The sequence below is a fragment of the Mus caroli genome, chromosome 5, assembly GCF_900094665.2.
Source record: "Mus caroli chromosome 5, CAROLI_EIJ_v1.1, whole genome shotgun sequence".
NCBI lineage: Eukaryota > Metazoa > Chordata > Mammalia > Rodentia > Muridae > Mus > Mus caroli.
The window spans coordinates 65,587,884-65,606,351 of NC_034574.1; the positions used below are offsets into that span (position 1 = coordinate 65,587,884).

General features: G+C 44.5%; 1 protein-coding gene across 1 annotated transcript in view; it reads left to right on the top strand.

Annotated features, from left to right (window-relative positions):
• The first annotated feature begins 430 nt into the window (after positions 1-430).
• The window catches only part of Nipal1 (NIPA like domain containing 1), a 25,098-nt gene continuing 7,060 nt past the window's right edge, over positions 431-18,468 (top strand). The window contains exons 1-4 of the mRNA XM_021162633.2: positions 431-566; positions 11,155-11,421; positions 13,215-13,271; positions 16,032-16,122. Of these exons, the coding sequence (XP_021018292.1) occupies positions 521-566; positions 11,155-11,421; positions 13,215-13,271; positions 16,032-16,122 (461 nt within the window). The 5' untranslated portion in view covers positions 431-520. The remainder of the gene's footprint in view (positions 567-11,154; positions 11,422-13,214; positions 13,272-16,031; positions 16,123-18,468) is intronic.

Sequence of the window (18,468 nt, forward strand, 5' to 3'; positions counted from 1 at the left end):
GCAGAAGCACCAAGCCTGTTCGAAAAAATCCCAGAATAAACTTTAGCATGGACTCAGAGCAGAACTCCAGCAGACAGCGCCTTGTGCCACAAAAGCCAGTGATGAGAAAGACCCACTGACGTTGGCCAGCACTTCGTCTGCTCCAGGACAACCAGAAGGGGGCCTCGGGACAGCCTCTCCATCACTAAATTCCCCGAGTGGCTTCGGCAGCATCCACGCTGTAACCTCATCTCCTCCTGGACAGGTGTTTCTGGACTAAGCACCTGTGCAGCTCCGGGTCCACCCTGCAGACACCGTGACTGAAGGAACTTCAGCGGCGATGAGCGAGCGGTGGGCGGAAAATGAGCCTCAAACCACCCCATGCCCCACCCAGTCACTCTCATTGGCTGAGGCTGCCACGGGGGCGGAGGCAGCGCACACCCTTCGCTGACTCCACCGCTCTGCCGGAACGAACGCGGGTCCCGGGACACTGGTGTGTGAGAAACTATTGCTAGCCCAGAGGAAGCCCGGTCCCCAGGCCATGGGGGTACAGCTGAGACTGCCACCCGGAGAGCCCTGCCACGAAGGTGAGTGTCAGTCCCAGCGGTGGGACACTTAGGTCACTTGGGTAGCTGGGAGCCCAGATGCGTGGTCTCAAGATAAAACTAGAAAAATGTGCGGATTCTTAACGCGCGGTCTTCTAGTCATTTAGTATCCCAGTCGTCCAGTGGGCTGTCCCACCAACGGGACAGTAAATACTTAGCTGTGCCCACTGCACTCCAGACTCTGTGGGGAAGCCCAAGTAGGAGCAGGACAGAAGTGACGCCCACTTAGTCCCCGGGCTGGCCCAATGTTGATTACGTCATACTGAGTGTGTGGCAGGGAAATTCGGGATGCTTGCTGAGGGCAGATTCCAGGGTTTGATCCAGGAGGAGGTTTCTCAGCCTCAACTCCGGAGTACAAGGTTCATGCCAGGCAGAGGGCGTGCCGGGGATCCCGTGGGCTTCCCACACGGCTCCCTGAACACACTGTGCCTGAGTCCCACGGAGAGATCGCTCAGGTATGACTTACTGGGCAATCCTTTGAGTAGGGTGACTACCCCCAACAGAGAACTGGGAGTGCTCTTTTGTTAGTTCTTCCTCGGGGTCAGACTGGGATTTCCAGCCCACACCTTGCCTGGTAAAATCCCTGGGCCCCGCCCCTTGACCTTTGCCAGATGTTCTGCAGTCTCTACACAGAAGGTCAGAGAAAACTGAATGGAAGTAAGGGGAAAGGTGGGGCAACTTTGGGAAATGTGCATTGCAAACGAAATCATCGAGTTTTTTTTTTTTGTTTTTTTTTTAATCCCCACTGGCGTCAGGGCAAAGGTCATTTCTAACCTACTTGCTAAGGACTCAAAGAAGCTGTCTGGTAAGACCTGTGCCTTACAGTGAGTGGTTCCCAGCCTAATGCTAGGACCATGTAACTACAGCTCCCCGTGTTGTAGAGATTCTCCAACCATAAAATGATTTCTTTGCTACAACATAACCGTAATTTTGCTACTGTTATGAATCATAAAACAAATATCAGCTATGCGACCCCTGTAAAGGGATCATTTGAACACCCCCCCTCCCAAAGGGGTCAAGAACGAGACTGAAAACCACTTTTTGAGAAGTTCCTGGCAACAACCTTCGTGTCCTTGCTTCTTGGCCTTTCCAGCTTATAACTTAACGAGGGAATAGAAAGAAAAGAGGGGAGAGAGAGCAGAGAAGAAGAGAGAGGACTCATCAAATCCCAGCTAGTAAGAAAGGGGAGAGGTGTGTAAAAGAAAATGTGCAACAATTCACAAACTATCCCCACATTGAGACCGGTGATTCCTAAGGCAGCTGCGTCTAGGGTTGTTTCCTAGACAGTCATCTTCTTAATGGCAGTTGGTCCCTTTTCTAAATAATTCTGGAGCCGCCAAGTCAGATCGTCACTAATGTACCCTACCCTTGTTTGTTCAAGGATCTGAGAGCAGATTGCACCCACTCATTTGACCTCTGGATATTTTTCCTGCTTTGCTCATGCATTTAGTAACTACAAGAAGTATTGGAGCTCTGTGTCACCTGATGATTAACCGTGCAGGAAGGTACTGGGAAGGATGGGAGAGGCCAATCTGTACTTTCAGTAGTAGGAGACTAGGTTTTAGCCCTAGAGTATCCACTTGGCTCTCTTTCTTCCTCTCTAAAGTGGGAAGAAATCTTGGTGACAGAGTAGGTAGCCCTGGGTTACCTCAGGAAATCTACAGGGCAGAACCCTGGCGGGTCTTAAATGGAGTCTGGTTTTCCTTGATTTGTTTGAGGTGATGAACAAGAATCCTGTGAGCCGAGCACTGGCCTAGGTCCTAGGAAAGGACTGTCATCAGTCTGGCCTTCAATGCTAGCACTCCCAATCTGTTTACTACCCCGATGACGGGATGTTCCCGAGAAGTCATTTGACTTGAGAGTGTAGAGCTGTGACAAAGTCTAACAGTCAATGTACTGAAGCTGTAGGTGGTCTGCAGATTGGGTGGCCCAGATCCTTTAGAGAAAGTTTTTAATCTACCTGAGATCAAAATGATGAGCTAATCACGGAGTCTGAGAATAAAGTAGTTTCATAAAATGCCCCCCAAAAGTTACAGTAGTACTTTGATTTCGACTTTTAAAACCATGACTGAATACTTCAAAAGATCTTATAACCCAAAATTATCTCAAAATAAAAAGACAAACTTAAATACACAGAAAGTTTTTTTTTTTCTAATTTGGTTTCAGTACTGTTTGCAACTGTTCTAACAGAACTCAAATCAACTCCAACAGCCAAAACAGCTTTTATTAGCAGAGGAAACACGGCCCTGGGGGAACAGAATGCCAGACTTAACAGCCAACACCTGGGACACCGTTTTCTGACCTCTGAGGACACCAGGCATGTATGTGGTGCACAGACATACACACAAGCAAAACACCTATTATACATAAGACAAAAATAACTTTAGAAAAGTTTAAGATGAGGCAATTGAGGAATAGTGTCTCAGAATTGGCTGTATCCTTCTTTTATGTTTCTATACTGATATGTGTATCACACACACACACACACGCATATTATCTTGAAAATTCAAAACATTCATATAGAACATATCCGTTCACACCCCTGCATAACTAAATTCTGTAGTTTTGGTTTCCATTTTTACAGATACAGAAAGTGAACCAGAGAACTTAAAATGGCTTCATAGTTAGTGTTCAATGAAACATGGCATTCTTTGGGCCTGTATTTCACCTGTAGGTGCATACAGTACTTTGGATGGTGCATCCTTGCTGAATTCACATTACAGCCTTTATTCCAGTGTGGCTGGAGTGAGGAATGGAGCCTCAGAGAGATAACTGATCATAAGATCAGGAGCCATCGTGCAAGAAACTACATCCCGAGCATCCTTCATGCAAAATGCTTAGGATCAGAAGTATTTTTAGATAAAACTGAGTTTCCTGATGTGGACTTGTTCAGTAATGTCCTATCAGTGCACCAAAGCATCTATCTTGTAGCATTTGGAATTTTTTGACGATGGATGCTGTAGTGATTATTCCTGGCTGTCAATTTGACTATATCTGGAGTGAACTACAATCCAGAATTAGAAGGCTCACCTGTGATCCAGATCTTGAGGCTAGAAAACACAAGTTTCTGACCTGGATCTTGCCCTGGAGATCTTGAGGCATAGTGGCCGTGAAATGCTTAGGCCCAGGCAAAGTAGTACACGCCTTTAGTCCCTGGAGACAGAGGTGAGGCTTGGAGATCTCTGAATTCAAGGTTAGTCTGGGACAAAGCAAATCCCAGATCCAGGTGTGGTGGTACACTCCTTTAATCTGGGCTACACCTTCTACTGGAGACCTACTTAAGAACATTGAAGGAAGATTATCTCTCTTTGCCTGCTTGCCTTGTGAGACTGAGCAACTGCCAGATCATTGGACTTCCATTCACAGTTGCTGCTGACCATTGTTGGGGAGTTGGACTACAGACTGTAAATCAACAACCAATTCCCTTACTATATAAAGACTACCCATAAGTTCTGTGACTCTAGAGAACCCTGACTAATACAGATGTCCAACCTGAAGTGGCTGTGTATGAAAGAGGCCTGAAAGCTCATGCTAAGAAGACACGGGGAAGGGGAGGCTGTCACCAGGAGCCCAACTCTGAGGCCATGCTGATTTCAGATTCCGTCTCCAGAGCTGCTGGAATTCACTTTTGCTTACATCATCAAAGACACGGGACTGACACAATGCCCCACGTCCACCCCTATGGCCTCTGAGGCATGACAAGTTTCTTAGCATTGGACACATCACTCTTCCAAAAAATACATGTGATAGGCATTTCTCAAAATCCGTGAAATGGTGATAGTTTCTGCTACTAAGACACTTTGATTTTCTACGTAAACTATATCTGTTTATCAAATGCTCTGACAGATTTCTACCATGTCTTCAGACTAAAACACAAGGTATGTTTCTAAGTCCTAAAAGATTTCTTGCGTGCCAAAATTAAGCACTACTTAAAAAACATCTAACTCCCCAAAACAGAATAAAATTCTCCACTAAAAGCTTATCAGGAAACACTGTGGTGTACTAGCAGTAGGTTGTTGAGCCTAATATTTAGTAGGAACTATAAATGATTTTAAAAACTTAAAAGTATGCATGGAAGGTTACTGGAACGTTTAAGTTCCTTTCCTGCATTTTCATTTAAAATTGTTTAGTTATGGGGCTGGTGAGATGGCTCAGTGGGTAAGAGCACCCGACTGCTCTTCCGAAGGTCCAGAGTTCAAATCCCAGCAACCACATGGTGGCTCACAACCATCTGTAACGAGATCTGGCGCCCTCTTCTGGAGTGTCTGAAGACAGCTACAGTGTACTTACATATAATAAATAAATAAATCTTTAAAAAAATTTGTTTAGTTATTTATTCACTTTTAGGGTGTTTTGTTTTGAGACAGGGTCGCACTACATAGTTTTAGCTGGCTTGGAATTCACTGCAGACCAGGCTAACCTTGAACTTGCAGACTTACCAGCCTCTGCTCCCAGCACTGGATTCAGAGTGAGCGCCACATTACCTGGCTTCCTTTTTACTTTTCCCCAAGAGGAAAATTTGAGTAACCTTTCTTACAGATGGTAAAGTGTGAAAACAGAGCCTAGTTATGGAAACACCGGGGCCAGCAGTCCTTTGACACTCCCTGCTCCTCCCACATCCTCCAAGCTCCTCCCCACTCCCTCGGGCCCTTTAAAGAAAGAAGATTTAAAGATAGGCCCTAAGGCAGCAGAGGTGGCACACACCTTTAATTCCAGCAGGTAGGAGGCAGAGGCAGACAGATCTCTGAGTTGGAGGCTAGCCTGGTTCACAGAGTTTCAAGACAGTCACAGCTATACAGAGAAACCCTGTAACCAACCAACCAAGAACAACAAAAGATGGCAGAGGGGTTTAAACTAGCAGCATCTTCACGGTGTAAAGATTTGAAGCATTTTTTGTGGTTGTTGCACAGGCTGCGGTGGTGGGAGTTTTCCATTGCAGTTCATTTGGCTTGGAAGTTCTGGGGATCAAACTAAGGCCTCCCCATGCCAGGCTGTCGCTGTCCCTCTGAGCTACACCGTTGGCCCTCAATTCTGTTTGGTTAACTGAAATAATGAGCAGCTCTGCATGAGAGCTTACACGTACATCTATCTGCCTGCTGTGATGTCCAAAGGTCTCATTTTGTTCCAAATCTGTTCTAATTTATGGCTAACACTTATTCCGCTCCAAATCGGCGTACACGATGTATCCTTCTTCTCTGTTTATTCTAGCTTGCTGTGCTTTCGTTTAAACCATCTGCTCTGTTTGCCTGTCCTGTTGACCTTTACCTCACCAGTTCCCAGAGGAGCTGACTCTCCTGTGAGCAAATAAATAGCTTAGCTAACACCTTGGGTGGTATGAGTTTCAACAACTGTTTTGTAAGCTGCAAGAAGAATTGTGATTGGTCGGGTGCACTAAATAGGGTCATTGGCTGTGAGGGAATTGAAGGTTTCTTCTGACTGGGACTGCAGAGAGCAGCCATGTGAGGAAGTATGGTGGACGTGTACATACTGTGCTCTGCCACAGAGCTACAACCTCCACCCAGGAGGAGGCTTTTCAGTACCAAGAAGCAGCTCACTATGTGTGTCAACACTGTAAAGGGCTAAATAATAGCCACTGTCAAAGCGGTAAGGTGAGGAGGAACGAGTTTAACACAACTACGGAGGAGAGAGCGGGACCTAGTAAGATTCTACAGAACAGAGGAAGTGGGAGCCTGTGTATGGGGTGGGTGGACTCACCTTTTTCTGAATGTGAAGGAAAGCCATTGTAGAGCTTTGGGAAGGAGGATGACAGGATAGGACCTTGGTCATTCTTTTTTTTTTACCAGCCCATCTTACCTGATCTTGTCCCAACTGCTCTGTGACTACATCTTATTCCATCTCCTTCCTGCCCTCCACCCCACTGACAACACCTTTACCGCTCACGCGTACGTCTGCCTTGAATTTTGTCTTTTATATGTAACAGAGATTTCTACCTAATCCTGCTTTCAAATTATGTATATGTACTGTACATGTATAAGTACATGTACATGTATGCAGGCTTTGCTGCTTTTCTGGGCATTTAAACGTATTACGTGGTTCATGTCTCTAGCCCTTTCCCATTAGAATACAAGAGAGTTATTTATGTTCACCGCTGAGCCCTCGGCGTCTAAGACATTCACAGCAGCTAGAAGACAGTAACTGTGTGGATGAATGAATGAATGAAAGTGTAGCTTGTGCTGCTTGAGGGATGAATGAGACAAGAGGAATGCAGTGAAAGTTAGGTCAGAGATGAGCAAGTTTCTGAGCATGTTGGGTTTTAACATTTAGGGTTGGCAGGAATTGAGCCTTTATTTAATTGGCATGGAAAACTACAACAGAGTCAATGAGACCAACCCAGGAAGGTGTGACCTGGTTGACAGCAGCTCACAGCTGCAGAATGAATTGTGGTGGCCAGAAAGATTTTCTATGTCAATGAAATAGGTAGCTGTACTCTCTTATTCCTATCTATGTGTCTTGAGGTCAGCTGAGGGTGGACTGGACTGGGTTCTTGCTTCAGGCTGTATATATACCTATGTGGTGGTTTGTATTTGCTTGGCCCAGAGAGTGGCACTATTAGGGGGTGTGGGCTTGTTGGAAGAAGTGTGTCACTGTGGGGATGGGCTTTCAGACCCTCCTCCAACCCCCTTTGGGAGCCAGTCTTTTTTCCTGGTTTGCCTTCATAACAAGATGTGAAACTCTTAAGCTCCTTCTTCAGCACCCTGCCTGCCAATGCACTGCCATGCTTTCTGCCTTGAGGATAACAGACTGAACCTCTGAACCTGTAAGCCAGCCTCAATTAAATGCTGTCATCCTTATAAGAGTTGCCCTGGTCATGGTGTCTCGTCACAGCAATGGAAACCCTAACTAAGACAGCCTAGGACTTGTTGCTACCTGTGTACCCAGGTCTTCTCTGTGTTTTCTTCGTGAGTGGGCCTCAGGTTGAAGGGCCAGCAGCAGCTTGAGAGTTACAGATGTGCAAGAGAGCAAACTCAGGCTAGAGGCGTTGCTCATCTGGCAGAGTACTTACTAAGTACACACACAGCCCCAGGCTGATCCCAAACTCCCCATAAGCAAGGTATCATGGTGCATGCCTGTATTCTCTGCATTTGGAAGGTGGGTGATAGAGAGATCAGAAGTTCAAGGTCACGCTTGATCACATGGCAAGTTTAAAGCCAACCTGGAATGTATGGGACCTCTGAGGGAAGAGGAGGTAGAAAAGCCAACCATATAAGCATGTTGAAGTTTGAATTCAGATCACCTCATCAGACTTCTTAATACCGGTGAAAGAGCCAATGCAGTAAGAGAATCAGTTAATAAAGGAAAAGGATACATTGTGGCTCATAATTTTGGAGGTTCCAGCACAGGGCCTGTTACTCCATTGCTTTGGGGCTGCAGTGAGGCAGCACATCACAGTAGGACTAATCTGCCCACCTCCACATGGAAGAGGGAGGGAAATGACAGAGTTCTATAATCCTTCCCTCCACCCCCAGGCAGGCACACCTCCATTGACCCAAAGGCCCTCCCACCCCAACTAGACCCCACCACTTGACAATGCCACTATCTCCTGGAAGTACCATCTAGGGATCAGGGCTTTCTTGGACATCTAACATCCAAACTACACGAGGAGAAGAACCATGTACCAATCACAGGAAGGCTAAGACTCATCAACCACAGAAGACAAGATGGTCAGACAATGTTGTTGTCTTCAACCTGGGATTGCATTGCTGTGCTTCCCTAATTAAGATGAAGCTTTGCTCAATCACAGACTTCCCAGCGATCAGATAATCTGCCATAAACTGTACAATTAAACGACACTCTGTAGGTGTACGTAGCTTTGAGAGATGAAAGTGTTTCGCCTTTCTGTGAACTTTAAGACTTTACTGGCTTATGTTATGTTTATCATTTTCTGAAATAAAAAGACTGACTTGGGTTGCTTAGCTACACCAATTTCCAGTTACCCAACTTTGGCACTACAGCCAGGAAATCACTTTTCTAAGGAGTGAAGTGTTAAAGAGAATCCAGGGTCAGCATCATTTGTAAGGAGTAATATTTCTTAAAACGAATGATTTATTTATTTTTTTTTACAAGTGACACATATCTGCCGTTTTTTACTTCATATTTAAAGAACAATAGCAACAAAGAAGTTAAGCAAGCTCTCTGCTGACAGAAATACACCCTTGTATTCACTTTCAACATGACTGTCTAGTACAATCTTTAAATGACTGTTACAGACTTTCAGAGTGGAGTAAAGTCTAGCTTCAAGTCCTTTAATACTTTGCTTCTTGGAATCATGAGACACTCTGATTAGAGATTGCTTTGCATCCTCCAAAACCCTCCAGGGTCTCTGCCCACACAGTCTGCCCTGCCCTTCTCTTCCCTGTGCCCTGGGTCCCTCCAAACCCTCATTCCTCCTCCTCCAGCCACAGCCTCCGTGGGCTTTCCTCCCCAATACACTCCCAGAGCATAAAACGATTTAAGTTCTAAGGTCAATAACCAAGCAAGGTTTTTATTATTCTTCCTGCCATAAAACTCCCAGGCTTCATGTCAGTCTTGAGAGAACTTGGGAAATGCAAACAAGATGACTTGTGTTCCCTTAGCACCGCTGTCCCCACACCCCTGCCGTGTAGGAAATGTTTTTTTGCTTCCTCAGCTGCTTAGAGGGCATATTGTTTGTCTGGAATGAGGTCCACCCACCCTGATTTCAGAGATGAAGCTCTGGAAGGGTTATGTTAAGCTCGTAGTGAAGGACAAGCGTGCATTCAGTGGAAAGTTCAGTTCAAAGCTTTCTTGGGAATGAATGCAATCGCGATCATAACTAACAAAACTGCTCAGGCTGGCTTTCCATCTGATTGTTGTTGTTGCTTTGGTTAGCGGTTTTGTTTTCTGTTGTCTCTTCCTGTAAGTCAGGCTGACCTCAAAATTGGGAGCTTCATTCCCAAGTGACTGGATTACATGCCTGGCTCATTTCTTGGGTTTAGGTGAGATGCCCACGGGGAAAGGTAAGAATACTGTGGCTACCTCACTACTATGAACATTCATGGTTGTTCTTTTAAGACAACATTGTAGAGCATTTCTCTATTTTATTTTATTTTATTTTTTAGAAATCCCTTAGGTAATGTAATTCACTTGGCATATTTAAAAGTTTTTACTCAGAATCGGTTCTATATCTCTCAAGTAAAGCCAATTCCTCTTTAAGTGACACAGATAAATGAAATAAGAAATGTTTGAGATCAGTTACGGAAAGTCTCCTTGCTAAGTGTTTCAGACACTGTCAGTGATGTGTTAGTATACCTTCTCGGGATCGGGGATGTTAAATCAGAGTGCTGTTGCTTGTTTTAGCTTTGTTTTTACGTTTTTTTCTTTTCCTTTTTGATTAGTTTTGAGAATTTCCTATGTGAGTACTATACTGGCAGTACCCTCTCCTCCCTCCAACTTCCCCTCTGTCCCACACCATTCCTTCTTAACTTCACGGTCTGTTCAAATATTTATTTTAGTTATTATACATATAAATGTATGAATACAGCCTGCTGGGCTCCCTTAGTGTTGCTCTCCTGGATATGTGTCCTGGAGGATCACTTGGGACTGGCTCTCCCTCTAAGAGACTCTTCACCACAGTGGATTTTGTTTTTTTTTTTTTCATTGAATTCCATGATCTACCTTTGTCTGTTTTTGTTCAGGATAAGTGATGTTGGGATACTTTGACTTTTAAGAAAGGAAATAAGATGAGAAAGTAGAAGATTTAGTCACAATGTCACCATGTTGGTTAGCTGTTCAGGGGCTGGGCTATCAGAAGTTTCTCGTGGTGTGTAACATGTCTCTCATTCATGTTTTAGAGTTTTGCCTAAAAAGTCCAATGCACAGAAAGGGTCTGTTCTACTGGTTTTGCATTCTTACTAAAATCTTATTCTTGTTAAAGCCTACTGATGTTTAATTTGTTTTTCTACAAAAATTCTGTTCATTCAGGAGCAAGTCCATTAGTTAAACTGAGAAACTGAGAAGCGATTTTCTTTGGGCTAAGCAGTATGCAAAATTAAAGTTTAATGAATTTTCTGGAATGCACAGTTCATACCCCATGACTGGGCCAGCTAAATCTCCTATAAAGGGGTAATTTATAGGCCAGTGGCATTGCTGTGGCCTTCTCCACCCGCCTGTCACAAGCTCTGCTTTCTGAGAGACAGGCAGACTGATCATGAGAAGTGGGATGGGTGGGGGTGGGGATATTATGGTGATGGCAGACCTAAGCGAGCACTCCCATTTCCAGCAGGCCGCTTCCTTACTGAAACCAAGACCCACAGGCTGCCAGGTCGCTGGGTTTATCAGAGGACCTGAACTTTCGTGTGAAATCTCTCCTCTTTGAACAATGACAACTAAATAATCTTTAAATCGTTTTTAAAATGTGGGACAGCTTCGTTGAAAGTGTCTGTTGGCCTGTGGACCATCTCTTAGGCGGGGGTTCCTGTTTACAGTAGAAATGTGTTTCCATCCACTCAAGTCTCTCTTTGGCAGAGAGGAGTATGCGTTTGCACAGCTCCCGTGCATTCTCACCATCCCCTTCATCTTTCTTTTTTACCAGGGTATGTGCTGTCGCTGGTCTGCTCCAACTCTTCCCGGGCTTCGTGCGAGATCACAAATGTGTCACAGTCGCTGCCTTATCCTGTCGTCTACACGAACCTGAATTCCTCCAAAACCAACTTCAGCATTTCAGCAAGTGTAGAAAACAAATACAATCTGTATGTGGGCTTGGTATTGGCCATAAGCTCCAGCGTTTTCATTGGCTCAAGTTTCATACTCAAAAAGAAGGGTCTCTTGCAACTGGCCGACAAGGGCATCACCAGAGCAGGTGAGGAACACATCCAACCGCGTCTTCACTAGGGCTCTTGAAATAGAGCATGCTCCCTCCTACCCTAAAAGCTCTTCCCTTGCCACAAAAATCTTTTCCCCCTGCCCTTCATCCAGCTGACTCATCCCACTGAATCCTGCCGTGGTCCACCACTCTAGAATGGTCTCCTTCACCACTGTCCTTCAGTGTCTATCGTTGGGCCAGTTTCCTGTGTTGTGTGTATTGTTTAGTCAGCACGTTTACTTGTTTATTGATAGTAGGCTCACAAACCATGCGCTCACAGTGTTTGGCACCCACCAAATATTTGGTGAGTCAATGAATGGATAATGGTAGCATCCCACTTTGTATAGTGGCATTTCCAACACTGAGTAGCCTGTCTCACTGTATTACCTACGCATTCACATTCATTTTCGTGAAGTGTCATAGCATAAGAAACTCAAGTATTTTCCTAGGTCAATATGGGAAAAGAAATGCCTACAAATGTAAACAAGTTTCTGAAGGAGCAATGGGTGGGGAGATTTGCTCTATCAGAAAATATATGGTCTTAGTGAAAACAATTTGGTACTGGAATTTAAATAAAAAGGGATTTTTGAAGACATACAAGTGGAAAGAGATTACATGTAGCAGCTAATATATAACTTTTAAAAGTAGTATTTCAGACCAGTGAAGAAAAAATGAATTATTAAATTAAAAGTGTTGAGGAAAAATAAAATTGGGGAAAGGTAGAGAGAAAACCAGTGAGAATTCTACTTTTTACCACTTTGCAAAACACATGCCAGATTCCTTGAACTTGAAATAAAGTCTTCTTAAGCATAAATCTGTTCTGGGTAAAGGAAGAAGGTATTCTATGTAATTTAAGAGATTCTCTGAATGGATGGATAAAATAGGTCACACACAGACATCCTCTTTGGAAATAACTTACTTGAAACTAAACAATTAGATGATCTTGGTGGTGGAGAGAGCTATGAAGTACAGGATATAGTGGTATAGAATTCCTAATATATAAAGAGCAATTGCAGGCAATAAGAAAACACCCTAGCATAATGGCAAAGCACGAAAAAGAGAACAAAAGTGAGAGGTGCAGACATCCGGTGTGACAACTGCTGTTATAAGGAGAAAATACTAAGGAAGGGAAATAAACTACCTTGCAAGATCATCTTTATTGCTTATGTGTCCTGGTTAGTTGAGTTATAACAAAACCGTTAGGGACTGAGAAATTCCATTGTCTATAGCCAGCATGTTTGCAGTGATTCAGGTCACAGGTCGCTCACGGCGAGATGACTGCAGGCAGCTTCAGAAAAACTTGTTCTTTTCAGTCTGTCAAAGTGAAGGATAAGCGGAGTCCACCGTCTGAGTCTTGCCGTTCTTTCATTGGCTCTCCCAAAGTCTCAAAGGCTTCCATGTGAGTTATCTTTTTCCCTCTAGGACCAGCCTCAGCTGCAAGCTACGGTTTAGGTTCTAATTTCGAACTGTGGCTGAAACAAGCTTAGAGTTTACAGTGCCCTATGCCTGTACTGCCAACTGACCTTGTTGGAGAACCTGAAGATTAAGTAAAATTTCATACAAGTCAAAGGAACTTTTCCGTAGAAGTCATAGAAATCAAAGGTAGCAGAAAGCTTGAAAAGACCTTGGGAAAGAACAGAGAGTAGTCTCGTATTCTCACTTAGAGAAGACGGGTGACCAGAAGCCTGGTCTTTTCCTTCGTGCTTTATTTAACACCTTTCCTGGGAGTCTGGGCTTCTACCCTCATCTCCTGGGGTGAAAGCCTGATTCTTGTTCTTGGTATTTCCCAGGGCAAGGCGGACATTCTTACCTCAAGGAATGGCTGTGGTGGGCAGGACTGCTATCAAGTAAGTATGAAGCACGTGACTTTTCATGCTCAGTAACTCTTCCCTCCTGTGGAGGATGGCCCTACATCTGAAAAGGGTTGTGGTGACTTGACTTACTGCATCCATTTATCTACAAAGAGTTATTTCACTCTTCGGACAGGGCCCGCTCTGTGCTTTCCCAGAATGCAAACGAAGGCATTAGTGTTTCAAATATTATATTTTATATCACAAACCTCTCCTGTTTCCCCAGAGAATTGAGAAATATCTTCCCTCCTGGATCTTCTGAGTTCTTTTTTTCCTCATCTATTTATTTATATTTTGTGTTGCATGAGTGTTTGGCCTGTGTGGCTGTCTGTGTACCCTGTGCATGTAGTGCATGCAGAGGCCAGGAGAGGACGTCTCGTGGAGAACTGGAGTTACAGATTGTGTGAGCCACCCTGTGGGTGCTGGAGCTGAACCCCATCCTCTAGAGGGACAGGAGGAACAGCCAGTGCTCTAAAACACTGAGCCATCTCTCCAGCCCCTCTTCTGAGTTCTGACTTGGCTTTTTTGGCTATCCTGACTGCACATTCTCTTGGAAATGGGTGTGTCTTCCTTATCAGGACCAAGCATGGATTAAAAAAAAAAAACAAAAAAATCAATTCTTTGGCTATTGATACTGGGGTAAACGGGGCGGGGGGGGGGGGNGTTTAACAGGACTCTAGGATAGAAGCAGACTGGAAGCACTTCTCAAACGCTAATATGATGTCCTCTTGAGAGGCAGGCTGTCTGCTTTGCCACTCTCCCTGACTTCCCCACCTCTCTCTCTTATCTCCCACAAACTTGCTTCAATGCCAGGTAAAAGTCTCCCAAGAGCAGGACATCATCAAGTAGCTTCACATGGCTTATAGCTCAGCACTCTGTACCCAGAACCCTAAAGCCTCCATATTTTCCAAAACCAAGTCACTGATTTCAATGTTGGAAAAAAAAAAAAATCCTATTATAAGACAAAACCTGAGGGCTAGAGAGATGGCTGGACAGTTAAGATCACTTGCTGCTCTTGCAGGCTGTTGGGAGTCCCAGCACGTGCCAGCCCACAACCATCTATAACTCCAGTCCCAGGGGGTCAAAAACCTTCTTCTGAGTACCACAGGCACCACGTGCACAGACATACATGTGAGCACACCCGTCATAAAATAAAAAAATTCATTTTTTTTTTAATTTTTAAAAAGAAGCATCTCGAGTACCTTTTCCCTAATAAATGTTGGGAGCTAAAAGGGTTGATATTGAAATTTGCAGAGCCCTTTCTATTTTTTAAGGTGTTTTCATATTCATTTGCTGAGTAAAAGTTGACTGGCCTACCCTGGGAAGGTTCTAGTAAAGATGATCTGACTGATTCTCTTAGTGATTCTCTTACTCTGTGTTCATGTCTTACTTGCATCTCCTCAGCCTTCCCTCATGTTTCCAAAGGAAAATACAGGGGCTGGAGTGATGGCTCTATAGTTAAGACCACTTGATGCTCTTGCAGAGGACCCGAGTTCATGTCTCAGCACCCACACGGAGGCTCACGACTATCTTCAATTCCAGTTCCAGGGGACCTGACCATCTCTTCTAACTTCCATGGGCTTCAGACACTCACAAAATGCACAGATATACATACTGCCAACACTTGCATACATGGAGTAAAAACAAATCTTAAAATGAAAATCTAAGGAGAAAATTGTATGGCTATATTTACAATGCCATGTATACCAAGAGAAAAAAAGCTTGTGATCGTATGGATAAGAACTTACACTGGGGTGCTATCTGGCTATTAGCATATGAAGTTAAAATTTGTGTAGAACAACATCTATAAAAATAGAAACCATCTCAATATAATAATCACCAAAGGAAACTAAATAGTCTAGAAAGGGTACCACGGCTTGCTTTGTTTGTTTGTTTGTTTGTTTATTAGAGTAGTCTCCTAATTGGTCTGTAAATTTAGATCTGTCTTTATGGTAAAGCTCTAATGCTGGGTATTCAAAGAAAAGGAATATACTCTTCTGTGTTCTCTCTCCACTATGTGTTTGCACATTGCATGGACAACGTGGAATACTACAATCTCTGGAGACGTATCCCATTGCAGTCTCTAAGAATAAGCTGGCTTCCACACAAAAGCTAGCTCTTGAGGGGAGTCTCCTGCACTCTGAAAGTTATTTGCAATACAGTACTTGGTGCAGATCTCAAGTTTCTCAGCTAGGATTACTTGTAAGCATCCATCCTTAGGACTTTCAAACAGCTCCTCTGCTCTTCTTGAGCTCCAGAGACACCACCAATTGCCTGTAGGTCATCTCCAATTCAGAAATTCCAGCCATGGGCCTGTGGTGGGGATTCCTGGCTATCTGCCACCCAGACACCAGATCCCCTACAAACCCTCTCATTTTATAAGATGCTGATGTTGTTGCTGCGGTTAGATTGCAAGTGGGGTCTTTTCCAATCTATTCCAAAGCTACCTCTACTAGATGCCATTTGACTGACCAAATACATTTCCAACATCTAAGTTGCTCAAATCTCAGTTGAAACTTGTATAAAGCGCACATTTGTCCATCAGCATTGATACATTGTTACCACCAGGCAATTATAGTAGATCAGCATCCTGTGATAGCAATCCTTTCTCACTGGCTGCGAGGCAGTAAGACAATGCTTTCCAATAGGTCTCAGCAGCGGCTTCTATGTAGAAGTCTGCTGATGGCATGAGCCATTTGCTTATTTCTTTGGATGAAACTGTGATCCCATGTGTTCATATCTCTGCTTGCTTTCCAGTGGGAGCCGGTGAGGCTGCAAACTTTGCCGCTTATGCCTTTGCACCTGCCACCTTGGTCACCCCACTGGGGGCTCTGAGCGTTCTCATAAGGTAGGTGAACAACAGAAAGCTTGACTTCTGAGGCAGCAGCAGACCATAGTCAGCAGCCGTAAACCATGAGAAGCACTCTGCTAAAAAATCACAGAACAGAGAGCAACAATGCAATCTGAGCGCCCCAAGCCCAGATAGCCCCAAATAATGTCTGGGACTCCTGAAATCTTAGAGGCAAGCCGTTTATAACATAGACATAAAAGGCTGTTTCTTAGGCTAGGAAACCACTTATATGCAGAAGGCCTTGAGCTTGACACCCCCTCCCAAACAAAGATAAAATCTAATCTTGTCTCTTAAAAAAATTACAAAAATAACTTAAGAAAGCTACAAAAATAGCAATAGAAATAGGAGTTTCTCAAGTCTCAATGTGAAACTTGTATAAAGCGCACATTTGTCCATCAGCATTGATACATTGTTACTACTGGGCAATTACAGTAGATCAGCATTCCATGATAGCAATTCTTTCTCACTGGCTGCAAGACGGTAAGACAATGCTTGTTAATACAAAAAAAGCAAAAAGAAAACCAAAAAACAAAACAGCAAACAAACAAAAAACCCAACCTAATGAGCACTTGGCTCACTGTTCACAAGTACTTGCAAGGTAATAACAATTTATGTTTGTGACGATTCAGAGAAGCCTAGCCACACAGTGTCTACGTGTGGTGTGCGTGCGCTCGTGTGCATGTGTGTGTGTGTGTGTGTGTGTGTTTAAACCTCTCAGCTGAGTACATTGTGAATCTTCCCTGAATCTTTCTTGTTGCCATAGTGATTAATGGCAACAGTTATCAGAAGACTTTAAAAGGCATAGTGTTTAAGCTACATTTCAACTTACTAAAATTCCACCATTGCCTGCTAGATACCTCTGTTGGGTACCCTGTAGTAGGATTCCCTGTTTTGTAGTATGTGGATGTCCTAGTTTGATTTTTGTTACTGTAATAAACAATGTACTGGCTGGTTTTGTGTGTCAACTTGACACAAGCTGGCGTTATCACCAAGAAAGGAGCCTCCCTTGAGGAAATGCCTCCATGACATTCAGCTGTAAGGCATTTTCTCAATTAATAAACAAGGAGGGAGGGCCCACCCACTGTGGGTGGTGCCATCCCTGGGCTGGGAGTCTTGGGTTCTATAAGAAAACAAGCTGAGCACACCAGGGGAAGCAAGCCAGTAAGGAACATCCCTCCATGGCCTCTGCATCAGCTCCTGCTTCCTGATATGCTTGAGTTCCAGTCCTGACTTCCTTGGTGATGAACAACAGTATGGAAGTGTAAGCTGAATAAACCATTTCCTCCCCAACTTGCTTCTTGGTCATGATGTTTGTGCAGGAATAGAAACCCTGACTAAGATAAGCAGCATTACCAAGATCAACCTAGGGGTACAAAGGGTACACACACACACACCATTGAGAGAGGCCAGGGTTGAAGCTCTAGGCAGGAACTGAAGCAGAAACTATGGAGAAACACTGCTTATTATTGGCTTGCTCCCCACAGCTTGTCCAGCTTGTTTTCTTAAACAATCCAGGAACACCTCCCTGGCCTGGGTTGCAACAGTCCTAGTGGATTGACCTCTCCCACATCAGTCATTAACCAAGGACATGCCCACAGGTTAGTCTGAAGGAGGCAACTCCTCAATCGAGGGTCCATCTCCCCAACTGACTCTAGTTTGTGTCAAGTGAACAAAAACCCAACCAGCACTGTATTGTGTGTGATTCCAGTGAATGTGTTTGATGAACTATGAGCTCTTTGTGTGACCTGGCCACCATTTCGTTGCCTTAGTCTTTTTAGAATCTATAAAGTGGACCTTGTCCCTACTCTTAAGTCCTGGGTCAGTGATCCAACTATGGAGGCAGCTGCAGATCTTCGGGACACGGCCTTGTTAACTCTGAAGTTTAAGTTTAATCCAAAGCTGGGCATTGACAATCCTGTCCTCTCCCTCGCTGAAGACCAGGACCAATCTGATCCCTGGAACCTGCACCGGCCTCGCTTCTGTCTGTTGAGCAAGGAGGAGGAAAGGACTTTTGGGTTCCATTTGCAGCAGCATCTAGGCAAGGCTGACCATGTGGTGTGCAGGGTCGATCCGGGCACCTCAGCCCAGCGCCAGGGTCTCCGGGAAGGAGATCGGATTCTAGCGATGAACAATAATATTGTGGCACATGAGGACCACGCGGTGGTAGTGCGCTACATCCGGGCCAGCGGTCCCCGGGTATTGCTGACGGTCTTGGCACAACACGTGCATGATGTGGCACGTGTTCTGCAGGGGAGTGACGCTTTCCTCTGTCCTACCTTAGCCTCGGGGGTCAGGCCCCGGTTGTGCCATGTAGTAAAAGATGAAGGCGGCTTTGGCTTCAGC